This window comes from Paroedura picta, chromosome 11, assembly GCF_049243985.1.
Source record: "Paroedura picta isolate Pp20150507F chromosome 11, Ppicta_v3.0, whole genome shotgun sequence".
NCBI classification, from domain to species: Eukaryota; Metazoa; Chordata; class Lepidosauria; order Squamata; family Gekkonidae; genus Paroedura; species Paroedura picta.
Genome location: NC_135379.1, coordinates 269,866 through 282,007, shown reverse-complemented (window position 1 = coordinate 282,007; position 12,142 = coordinate 269,866). Strand labels below are relative to the sequence as shown.

The 12,142-nt window shown below is 55.3% G+C and overlaps 1 protein-coding gene across 4 annotated transcripts in view; it reads left to right on the top strand.

The window, feature by feature from the left end:
* The first annotated feature begins 1,682 nt into the window (after positions 1 to 1,682).
* Positions 1,683 to 12,142, top strand: part of AGAP3 (ArfGAP with GTPase domain, ankyrin repeat and PH domain 3) — a 77,660-nt gene continuing 67,200 nt past the window's right edge. For 2 of the 4 annotated variants that reach the window (XM_077303521.1, XM_077303520.1), the window contains exon 1: positions 1,688 to 2,343. In XM_077303521.1, the coding sequence (XP_077159636.1) occupies positions 2,067 to 2,343 (277 nt within the window). In that variant the 5' untranslated portion in view covers positions 1,688 to 2,066. Of the gene's footprint in view, positions 2,344 to 12,142 lie in introns of all 4 variants that reach the window. The other 2 variants (XM_077303522.1, XM_077303519.1) reach the window with 2 other exon arrangements.

The following is a 12,142-nucleotide window of genomic DNA, read 5'->3' as shown; positions in this document are numbered from 1 at the left end:
TGTGGGCCATCCATGGTGTTTGGCTGAGGAACCGGGCAGCTGCGTTCTGGACCAGCTGAAGGTTGGCCCTCCTGGACAGCTGGCTGGCTGCTGCGGGAGATCGGATGCTGGCCAGAGGGCCCTCTGGTCCAGCTGGGCTGTCTGCTCCTGCTCCGGTGAGCCCCAGGCATGTCACAGCCATAGCAAGGGCCTCTTCCCAGCATTTCTCTGGAGTGGTGCTTCACCTGCTACGCTCCACGTGGCATCCCACGTGAACTCCCAGTTCCACAGGGCCTGCAAAAGGGAGCTCCTCCACCAGGCATTTGCTTGAGGCCGACTGACTCAGAACATCTGCTAGGCCCCCCTCAGACACCCTGCCATGACTGAACAATTTGATCTCCCCAGCACTGTTGTTATTCATGTTGTGTTGTAATTGTTACTGTTAGATTGTGATGTTCTATTGAAAATTATATAATGTTATAGAAGATTGTTATAATGTTCCAGGTAAATTTATGTAGTGTTCCATGTAAACTGCCCAGAGCTGCAAAGAATGGGTGGTATAAAAATCCAAGTAAGTAAAAGCAAAAGCAAAAGCAAAATAAATAAATAAATAATAAAAAAAATCCAGAGCTCTCTCGGTGGGAGGCAGCCCTGCAACCCTGCAGAGCTGTGCATCAGGAAACCCCATGGGAGGGGGGCCTGGGTGGAGAAGGCAGATAGACGGAGGAGGCATTTCTTTCCCGCAGAACTGGGGAGCATCCCATGAGGACTTGAGCGAGGGGCAAGAGTGATCAGAGTGTAGCATGCAGGGCAGGGGGGAAGTGTCTTCTTGAGCAAGACAGCTTTGGAAGAGGATCAGCTCAGGTGAGTCGAGTGATCTTGACTCTATGGAGATACAGAGAGGCAGTCACTCTAGGACGCCTGCTGTCAGCACCCCAGAGCCTGAGACAAGGCTGTGTTCCCTTCCCCTCTAGCCCCACACCCTTGCAAAATAGAATAGGCAGTAGGTTGTGTGGGTCTCCCCTCTGAGCCCAGGTCTTTGTACACTGCCACCCACTGGCTCTCCATGCCTGTCCTGATTCGAAGTGCCCACTTCCCTTCTGGCTTTTACTCGGCTCCTCTTGCTCCTGGACTTCTCGTCCTTGGCTGGAGGGACCTCCTTCCCTTGGTAGCCAGGTGAGGGCTCAGCTGCCGGTCTCCCGGTCTCCCGACCCTGCCCACAGCGGGGAATGGGGGCTTCTTAAGCAGCCTGAGGGTTTGGGGAGGATGGAATGTCTCCCAGCAAGTGGGAGAGGAGGTTCTCTAAAAGTCAGATGTGGGTCAGCCTCTGCTCAGGAGGGCTTGAGGAGGCCAGGCGATGCCCCCAATCAGGCTGAGGAGGGGGGACTTCCTAGAAGGCTCCCGGGCTCCCAATGAGACTGCCTGGGTGCCTTGGCCTCTTTTCCTGTGGTGTGCTGCGACAGAGGTCCTCGGGGTCCGCCTGCCAAGCCAGGGTGGGGGTGGTGAGGGAGGAGGAGAACACGTTCGGCGGGCTGCTGGACGCGGAACGCACGCTCGAAAAAACGAGAGCAAGCCCCCCCCCCCCCGGCTCTCCCTATCGCCGCCGCCCCCGGTGCTGCTCGTGCGCGCCGGGCCGCATTGGGGGCGCGCGCCTGGCAGTGAACCCTGCGGATCGCGGCCGCCTGACAGATAGGCCGGCCGCTGCTTGCGGCAGGAGGGGGTGCCGGGCTCGGGAGCCTGCCGCCTTCCTTCCTCCTTCCTTCCTTCCGTCCTTCCTGGCTTCCTCTCCGGGGGCGGCTCCATCCCGACCGGCGCTGACGCGGGAGGAGGAGGAGCGGGGGCGGCTGCGGCTGCGGCTGCGTGACGCGGGTCTGTTGGGCGCTGCTGCTGCTGCTGTTGCTGCTGCGGGGAGGGGGCAGCGCCGGGCGGGGAGCCGCGGCGAGGCCAGGAGCGGAGGAGCGCAGCTGCAGCCGGCCATGCAGTGGCGAGAGCGGCCCACCCGGCCAGCGCCAGCCCCGCGCCTCTGAACCGCCGCCGCCGCCGCCGCCTCTCGCCCGCCCGCTGCGCCGCCGCCGCCGCCGCGGGCCATGAACTTCCAGGCCGGGCCCGGGCAGAGCCCCGGGGGGCAGCAGGGGCAGGCGCAGCAGCAGGCGCAGAGCCTGGCGGCGCCGGGCCCATCGGGGCCGCAGGCGGGCGGCGGGCCGCAGCCGCAGTTCGGCCTGTCCAACTCGGCGGCCATCCGCGCCGAGATCGGGCGCTTCGAGTCGGTGCACCCCAACATCTACGCCATCTACGACCTCATCGAGCGCGTCGAGGACTTGGCGCTGCAGGGCCAGATCCGCGAGCACGTCATCTCCATCGAGGGTGGGTGAGCCGGGCGGCCGGGCGGGGGGCGGCCGGGCTCCCCCCTGCACTCTGCCCCTGCCGCTGCCCCCTCGGGCTCTCCCCGTGCGGCGCAAGATGGAGCCCCGCTGGTCGGCGCGATGCATCTCGCCTTGGGCCGCCTGTCTCTTGCTCCCGGCTGGCGTGGCCCTCCTGCTAGGGCCGCTGCTGGGCGGAGAGTGCCGGGAGGGAAGCGCTCTCCGCACGACCTCAGAGGCACCCTCTCGGGCTGGCCGGAGGGCTGCGGCGGGCATCCCTGGAGCGCCTGGCGGAAGCAAGACAGGCCGCCTCCGGACTTGGCCGGGCCGGGCCGGGCCGGGCCGGGCCGGGCCGCCCTGCCTGCGGCTGGTCACTCACTCGCGGGCGGAATGGCCGAGCGGCCTCCTGTGGCCGGCCTGCGCGGTCCCCCTGCGCGCACCATGTGCTTCTGCGGGGGGATGGAGAAGACGCAGGATGGGCGGCGGAGGGGTGCGGGCCAAGCGCCGCTGGGACCGCGCGCCGGCGCTTGTGCTGCGGGGGCCGCGTGGAAGGCCTGGGGCCGCGGCCGCTGCCTTTGTTGGCGGGGCGGGCGGAGGCGGGGGCCTTCGCTGAGCCCGACGGGCCTTCTGGGGCTAGCGAGCCAGGATGTCCTCCTGCCTCGGCCGGGCCCGGCCCTGCGTGCTCAGCTGTCCGCCCGGCCCCCTGCGGAGGCGGTCGGAGAATTTTAGCGCCCATGGGGAGGGTAGCGGGGCGGGGGGCGGGGGGCAGGGGGGGCAACACGGCAGAACGATCTGTTCATTCATTCGCTCTTCAAAACGTTTTAAGTCAAGGTGCCTTCATCTTTCAACCTGAGAGGATAACCAACCCCAGATCTCTCCTCCCCCCCCCCCCCCCGCCTTACAAAATGTTTGCCCTTCATGCCTTATCTAAAGCCTTGGGAGACTGTGCACCCTGTTTTTGGCTCTGCCTCTGCAGGCCACCCTGTTATGACCATGCCCAGCACCCTCTGAGGGTCCCTTGGAGGGGAGAAGCCAAGTACTGCTCTGGACATCCCTGAACAGGCTGTGTGTGTCCTCATGGGATGGAGCATGATCCTATTTGTGCATTGCCAAAGTCAAGCAGCATTGAACAAATCCTTTTCAAAACAAATTCCAGAACAGCATAAGGGAGGAATTTTCTCCATGGGGGCAGCCTAGCCCTCACATGCAAGTGCGTGGGGGGGGGGGTCGTGGCGGGGTCTCTGGAATTCAGCAGGTGCTGGAGGGTGGCGGAAATGAACTGTGCAACTCACCCCTGAAGGGTGGTGGTTTGGTGTCCTCGGGCTGTCTGTGGGATGCCCGGGGAATGACCAGCATGGGCCTGGGTGGGACTCTGGGCTTCTGTGCCCCTTGGCATGTCTGTCCCTTCTGCACGGCACAGCCAGCCGCTGTGCAGCGGACTTCTTTTCGTTTTCAGCGGAGTGCCTTGGAACCATTGGGCCTTTGATGCTGGGGGGGGGGGGGTGACACAGTTGTCCGCACACCTGCTCCTGCGGGGGGGGGCCACCCCTTGCATGTTTTGCCACCCAAGAACCAACGTTGTGGGGTGGGCGGGCTTCCTCCCAACGGGCAGCCTGCTCAGTGAATCAGAAGCCTCGTCTCTGGTTTTGCCTGAGTTCTTTCCCCGGCATTGGGTACCACCAGGCCCTTGCCCCGCCCGGTGTCAGTGGGTGGCGTAGTTTGGAGATGCTCAGGGACGCCTCTGGCGCTTACCCCGACTCAGCCTGCGCGTCGGCCCATCCAGGCTGTCATTGGGCATGGCAGTCTTCAGGGCGGGGCTTCCCTATAGTGGGAGATACTGCCAGGGGTCCCACAGGAGGTCTTCTGCCTCCCAAGCAGCTTCCCCGCCTCCCCTTTCCAAAGTACCTGCAGAGGCTTGTCTTTGCCGGGTGCCTGACAGTGGCCAGGCTGTGGCCTTCTGTGTTTACAGGCAGAGCCTTGTAGGGTTCAAATTGCAACCCCCTTGGCCAGATAACCCATGGGGCCAGATAAGCCATGTCATGGTAGGGGGGGAATCTTCTAGGGTAAATGAAGACAAAGAACACAAAAGAGCCAGTGTGGGGTCATAGCTAAGAGTGGTAGCCAGTTTGACGGAGTGGTGAGGAGTACAGACTTCTAATCTGGCATGCTTCTAATTGGATGACCTTCGTCGCCAGCTTGACCGAGGTGGCTCTGCTGTGCTAGTTCTTTTAGATCTGTCGGCCGCGTTTGACGTGGTCGATCACGAGCTGCTAGCGAGCCGCCTTGCCGGTACGGGGATAAGGGGTACAGCGTTACGCTGGATACGCTCCTTCCTCCAAAACCGGACACAGAGGGTAGCCGTGGGAGAGGAAGTATCGGGCCCTTACCGGCTCCCTTGTGGGGTCCCACAGGGCTCGGTGCTCTCTCCTACATTATTTAACATCTTTATGCACCCTCTGGCTCAACTGGTACGGAGCTATGGGCTGGGTTGCCACCAGTACGCTGATGACACCCAGCTCTTTCTCCTCATGGATGGCCACCCGGACTCCCCCCCAGATCCATTTGCCAGATGTTTGGAAGCCGTAGCTGGATGGCTCGAGCAGAGTCGCCTGAAACTCAACCCCTCCAAGACGGAGGTTCTGTGGTTGGGCCGTAGGGGGGCAGATCAGGAAGCGCGCTTACCCTTTCTGGCCGGGACGCAACTTAATATCGCATCTCAGGCCAGGAATTTAGGGGTGACCATCGATGCCTCACTAACACTCGAGGCACAGGTTAAACAGGTAGCTAGCCGGGCATTTTTCCATCTTCGCCAGGCTCGGCTACTAGCGCCCTATCTGTCCTCTGAACACCTGGCCACAGTGATCCATGCGACGGTCACCTCTAGACTAGATTTCTGTAACTCGCTCTACACCGGCCTGCCTCTGGGCTTGATCCGGAAACTGCAACTCGTCCAAAATGCGGCTGCTAGAGTCCTCACAGCTACACCATGGAGGGCTCACATCCAGCCAGTTCTGAGGCAGCTGCATTGGTTACCGGTCGCCTTCCGGATCAGGTTCAAGGTTTTGGTTTTGACCTTCAAGGCCATCCGTGGTCTAGGCCCAGCATATATGAGGGACCGCCTTTTGCCCTATATCCCCCGCAGGGCTTTACGCTCTGCGGGGGCTAACCTACTGGTCGTTCCCGGCCCCAAGGAAGCCCGCCTGGCCTCGACTAGGGCCAGGGCCTTTTCGGTCCTGGCCCCAACCTGGTGGAATGAGCTCCCGGAAGAGCTGAGGGCCCTGCGGGAATTACCAGCATTCCGCAGGGCCTGTAAGACGGAGCTCTTCCGCCAGGCTTATAACTGAGGCCGGGCGGAAAGAAGATCAGCCCCCCCCTCACAAACTGGTGGTAGAGAGCGTCATCCCCCACCGTAGATGAGGATGCGGAGAGCAAATGAGTAGGCTACGCCATCGCTGTTACAATTATTGTAAATCATTGGTTTTTATTGTCATTTTATGGTTTTAGGGGACGGGTTTATGTAAGCCGCCTCGAGCCTTCGGGGGGAGGCGGGGTATAAATATAAATATAATAATAATAATAATAATAATAATGCCGGGTTCGATTCTGCACTCCCCCAAATGCAGCCAGCTTGGTGACCTTGGGATCACCACGGCACTGATAAAGCTGTTCTGACCGAGCAGTGATATCAGGGCTCTCTCAGCCTCACCCACCCCACAGGGTGTCTGTTGTGGGGAGAGGAAAGGGAAGGTGACTGTAAGCCACTTTGAGACTCCTTCGGGTAGGGAAAAGTGTCATCTAAGAACCAACTCTCCTTCTTCAGTAATCTCAGGGCTCTCTCAGCCTCCCCTCCCTCACAGGGTGTCTGTGGTGGGAGAGGAAAGGGAAGGTGAATGTAAGCCGCATTGAGACTCTTTTGGGTAGAGAAGAGTGGCATATAAGAACCAATTCTTCTTCTTCAGTGATATCAGGGCTCTCTCATCCTCACCCACCTCACAGGGTGTCTGTTGTCGGGAGAGAAAAGACTAAGCCTCTTTGAGCCTCCTTCGGGTAAAGAAAAGCGGCATATAAGAACCAACTCTTCTTCTTCTTCTTCTCTAATCTGGAGAGCCAGGTATCATTCCCCACTGCTCTTCTTCCACATGCAGACAGCTGGGTGACCTTGGGCCAGTCAGTTCTCTTGGAGCTTTCTCAGCCTCACCTACTTCACAAGGTGTCTTCCTTCCTTCCTTCCTTCCTTCCTTCCTTCCTTCCTTCCTTCCTTCCTTCCTTCCTTCCTTCCTTCCTTCCTTCCTTCCTTCCTTCCTTCCTTCTAGAATCATAGAATCATAGAATCATAGAACCATAGAGTTGGAAGGGGCCATACAGGCCATCTAGTCCAACCCCTGCTCAACACAGGATCAGCCCTAAGCATCCTAAAGCATCCAAGAAAAGTGTGTATCCAACCTTTGCTTGAAGACTTCCAGTGAGGGGGAGCTCACCACCTCCTTAGGCAGCCTATTCCACTGCTGAACTACTCTGACTGTGAAATTTTTTTTCCTGATATCTAGCCTATATCGTTGTACTTGAAGTTTAAACCCATTACTGCGTGTCCTCTCCTCTGCAGCCAGCAGAAACAGCCTCCTGCCCTCCTCCAAGTGACAACCTTTCAAATACTTAAAGAGGGCTATCATGTCCCCTCTCAACCTCCTTTTCTCCAGGCTGAACATTCCCAAGTCCCTCAACCTATCTTCATAGGGCTTGGTCCCTTGGCCCCAGATCATCTTCGTCGCTCTCTTCTGTACCCTTTCAATATTATCTAAGTCCTTCTTGAAGTGAGGCCTCCAGAACTGCACACAGTACTCCAGGTGTGGTCTGACCAGTGCCGTATACCAGGGGTCCCCAATCCCCGGTCCGTGGCCCGGTACCGGACTGCAAAGGCCATCATACCGAGCCGCCAGCGGCCGCACCTGCCTCCCCCCCCTGCAGCGAGAGGGGGGGAAAGAGGCCGGCACAAAACGCACATGCACGGCAACTCTGCGCATGCGTGTTAGTGCCACCTGGTGGCCAAAACGGGCATGCACAGCAATTGGGCATGCGCGTTAATGAGCAATTGCGGCAGCCGGGCCACTGGCTCTCCCCCACCCGCGGAGGCGGTCCCCGACCAGATGAAGCTTGGGGACCGCTGCCGTATACAATGGGACTATGACATCTTGTGATTTTGATGTGATGCCCCTGTTGATACAGTCCAAAATGGCATTTGCCTTTTTTACCGCTGCATCACACTGCCTGCTCATGTTTAGTTTACTATCCACAAGTACTCCAAGGTCTCGTTCACACACAGTGTTACCTAGAAGCGTATCCCCAAGCCAGTAGGCATGCTTTTCATTTTTCTGACCCAGATGCAGAACTTTACACTTATCTTTATTAAATTGCATCTTGTTCTCATTTGCCCATTTTTCCATTGTGTTCAGATCTCGTTGAACTCTGTCTCTATCTTCCGGAGTATTTGTCAATCCTCCCAATTTGGTGTTGTCTGCAAACTTGATGAGTAGTCCTTCCACCCCCTCATCTAGATCATTAATAAATATGTTAAAAAGTACCGCACCGAGCCCCGAGCCCTGAGGTACCCCTCTACTCACCTCCCTCCAGTCTGATGAAACACCATTGACAACAACTCTTTGAGTGCGGTTCTCTAACCAATTCCCTATCCACCTACCTATCTGAAAATCCAGATTGCAGTGCTTCAACGTATCCATCAGAACATCATGGAGAACCTTATCAAAAGCTTTACTAAAATCCAAGTAAACAACATCAACCGAAAAATCCACGATTCAGCAAACCTGTCACTTGGTCAAAAAAGGAAACCAGGTTGGTCTGACAGGACCTGTTGGAGACAAATCCATGCTGACTTCCTTGGATGACCATATTGTCCTCCAGATGTTTGCAGATCGCTCCCTTTAATATCTGCTCCATTATCTTACCCACAACAGAGGTCAGACTCACTGGTCTGTAGTTTCCCTGGTCATCCTTCCTCCCTTTTTTGAAGATCGGAATAACGTTTGCTCTCTTCCAGTTCTCTGGGACATCTCCAGTCCTTAAAGAGGTCCCGAAGATGATGGACAAGGGTTCTGCAAGTTCTCTAGAAAGTTCTTTGAGTACTCTCGGGTGCATTTCATCTGGCCCAGTGGATTTGAACTCATCCAGTGCAGCTAAATGCCTCTCCACAACCTCTCTGTCCATGTCAACCTGCCACCCAGACACTATCTCTTGGCTACTGCCATCTCTAGATGTGCCTAAACCCTTTGACCTGTGGGAGAAAAACAGATGTAAAATAGGCGCTGAGCCTTTCTGCTTTCTCTGCATCCTCCGTTAGAGTTTGTCCATCCGCACCCAACAGTGGGCCTATTGCCTCCTTTACCTGTAGGTACTCTTCTTTAGAGCTCTGTCCTTCCCTCCATTCCCTGAACATCTCTCTTTTCTTTCTTAGTTCCTCTTGAAGTTCTCTGTTCATCCAAATAGGCTTCTTAGAGCTCCTGCAGTGTTTTCGTATTTCTGGAATAGTCATTGATTGAGCATGCAATAGCTCTTGTTTGAGTAGCGCCCACCCTTCACATGCTCCCTTCCCTTCCAGCATTCTCATCCATGGTATGACACTCATCATGTCTCTGAGTTTATGAAAGTTTGCCCTACGAAAATCCAACATCCGCGTCTGGCTACAAGCTTCCTTGGCTACCCATCTCAAAAGGAATTCTATGAGGACATGGTCACTTCCCCCTAGGGTCCCCACCTCCTTCACCTCATCCACCAACTCTTGCCTGTTGGTCAGTATGAAGTCCAGTATGGCTGAACCTCTTGTGGTTCATCTACCATCTGATAAATGAAATTGTCAGCCAGGCAGGTCAGAACGCTTCGCAGAGGACGTTTTGCAGAGTTTGTTTCCCAGCACACATCTGGGAAATTGAAGTCACTCATGATGACAAGGTCCTGACGCTTGGATTTTTTCTCAAGCTGCTCACAAAGTGCAGCATCCACATCCTCTCGTTGGTCAGGCGGTTGGTAGCAGACACCAACCACCACACTGTTTGTTTTCCTCTCACTTATTTTCACCCAGATGCTTTGCACTGTAGATATACTCTCCTTCACTAGAATTTCCTGACAGGTAAGCCCTTTCCTCACACACAGTGCCACTCCTCCACCTCTTTGATCTATTCTGTTTTTTCTGAACAGTTCATATCCATCCACTATTACATTCCAGTCATGAGAATCATTCCACCAAGTTTCTGTGATGCCCACTAGATCATACCTTTCCATCAGCATGAAAAGTTCCAGCTCTTCCTTTTTATTGCCCATGCTTCGGGTGTTAGTATAAAAGCATCTGAATCCTTTTACTTTTGTTTTCCTATGAGCTGGCCTTCCTGGTTGGGCTGCCCTCGATTGGTCTCCTTCCTTACACTCCCTATGCTGAACGTCTCCTCCTTGTGGCTTCAATTTAAAGCTCTCCTGATGAATCTCCCCAGGTTCCTGCCAAACACATTCTTCCCCAACTTTGATAAGTGCAGTCCATCAGGTGCTAGTAGGCCTTCCTCAAGAAAGCCTATCCCATGGTCCCAGAAACCAAATCTCTCCTGCCGGCACCAACTACGCAGCCACTGATTCACTTCCATTATCTTCCTCTCCCGACACATTCCTCTTCCCTTGACAGGCAAGATTGAAGAGAATGCCACTTGATTGAAGAGAATACCACCTTCCTTCCTTCCTTCCTTCCTTCCTTCCTTCCTTCCTTCCTTCCTTCCTTCCTTCCTTCCTTCCTTCCTTCCTTCCTTCCTTCCTTCCTTCCTTCCTTCCTTCCTTCCTTCCTCCCTCCCTCCCTCCCTCCCTCCCTTCCTCCCTCCCTCCCTCCCTCCCTCCCTTTTTGGCAGCTATATTGCCTTGCTTGTCTAATAATAATGCAGGGTCCATGGTAACCCCATATGATCGGAACTGAGTTGGCAAATTGAAGATGGACCCTCTCAGCAGTAGGCCAGTCTCCTCTGTGGCACAGTGCCCTCCAACCCTAACATTTCATTCATGGTAGTTGCCCTCTCTGCGTTGAAGTCCAGCTGTAAATTTGGAGCTGGTAGGGAGACGGGGTCCTGGGGCTGAGGGTTGTTAAGAGCCAGTTTGGGGTTTTGGTTAAGAGCAGTGGCCTTTAACCTGGAGAACCAAGTTTGATTCCCTGCTCCTCCACATGGAGCTAGGTAGGTGACCTGGGGCCACTCACCATTCTCTCAGCCTCACACACCTCACAGGGTGTCTCTTGTGGGGAGAGGAAAGGTGGGTGATGGTAAGATGCCTTGAGACTCCTCCTGGTAGTGAAAAGTGTGTGCAACCTCCCACCCCACTCTGGAAACAGGAAGGGCAGAGTGAAGCAGACAGAGGAACGCTTCCCAGGGGGAAACTATACATGATCTGGACACAAAGAATAAATGGTCTTGCTATTTACATGGCAGCACCAGCCATGCCGGACTAAGGCTTTAGTTTGGGACTCTACCCTCCCACGTGTTAAGCTGGGATAGTGCAGAGAAGACCCAACCTGGAGAACTAAGGCAATGCTGACCTTCAGACTACAGCAACCTCAAGTCTGATGTGGTTGCCCTGTCCTCTTTAAGCCTGCTGAGTGAAGGGGAGGAGAAGTGTGTGTTTCCACCTTTTCTTTGTACCTTTACTCAGCCTGAACAGACCATGTGGATTCTTTTTATTCATAGCTGTGTGAGAGGGTTTTCAGTGATGGGGGTGGGCAGTCATGAGTCATTGTGGAAAGACTAGTGACCCATGCTCTGGTGCCCTGTGTTGTTCTCCTGCCAGGCTCGCTCTGGAGCTTTCTTGTTATGTCACAGTAGGCTAACGGGTTGTTACCTGTCCTTTCCAGCCATCAGTCCCTTGGCTGATGGTCCTGCCTTTGGTCAGGGTCTTCTCATCCTCCCATCTAGATGCAAATGTTGGGATGGAAGATCTCTAAGTTGTGAGTCAGCCAGCTGTGGCTTTTCTTGGTACTTTGTAAAGAAGGCAGGGAGAGTCCTGCCCCTTGGGAGAAGTGTCAGGTGGGCAGTTCTTCTGCAGGCCCAAGGCACAAATGGTCAGGAGTTCTGCTGGTTGCCCCCCAAACAGCAGTCAGGGATTCCTGTTCCGTTGGGAGCAGCAAAGGTATCTCAAGAGCAAGTGCAAACTTTTGAGTTCCTTAGAAGTTTTCTTTTAGTTCGATGTTGAGTGGAAGAGGAAGCCTTTTCAGGCTTTTCGAAAGAAGGTAGGTGGTGGTGGGGAGTTGCAGCCTCTTTGAAACGCCGGGATGACGGCTGCAGGGCATATTGCAGACTTCAGGGTATTCTGACAGGCCCTGGAACTTTATTTTCTTTCTCTCCTGTCTTCCTATCCAAACACACACATGAAGCTACTCTCTACTGAATCAGAGTGGCAGCAGCTCTCCAGGGCAGTCTTTCCCTATGTTTAGAATATAGAGGCACCCCTGCACTGAGGAGCCGTGGAGCTGGACCGGTGGTTTGAAGCCAGAGTAGGTTTCCAGGCTCTGTTGCCATTCGCAGGCATGGTAAGCACACAGGTACGGCACTCTCAGGTTTGACATATCTGAAGAAGTGTGCATGCACACAAATGCTGATACCTGGAATAAAACTTTGTTGGTTTTAAAGGTGCCTGACTGGACTCTACATTTGTTCTACTCCCAAGTCAGTGGATGTGGCCAGTTCCCCAATTTCATGGTACTGTCAGGAACAGCTTGTGGCCGAGTACACTAAAGCAGGTTATAGGGGGAAAGCTCGCCAGGCCTGGGT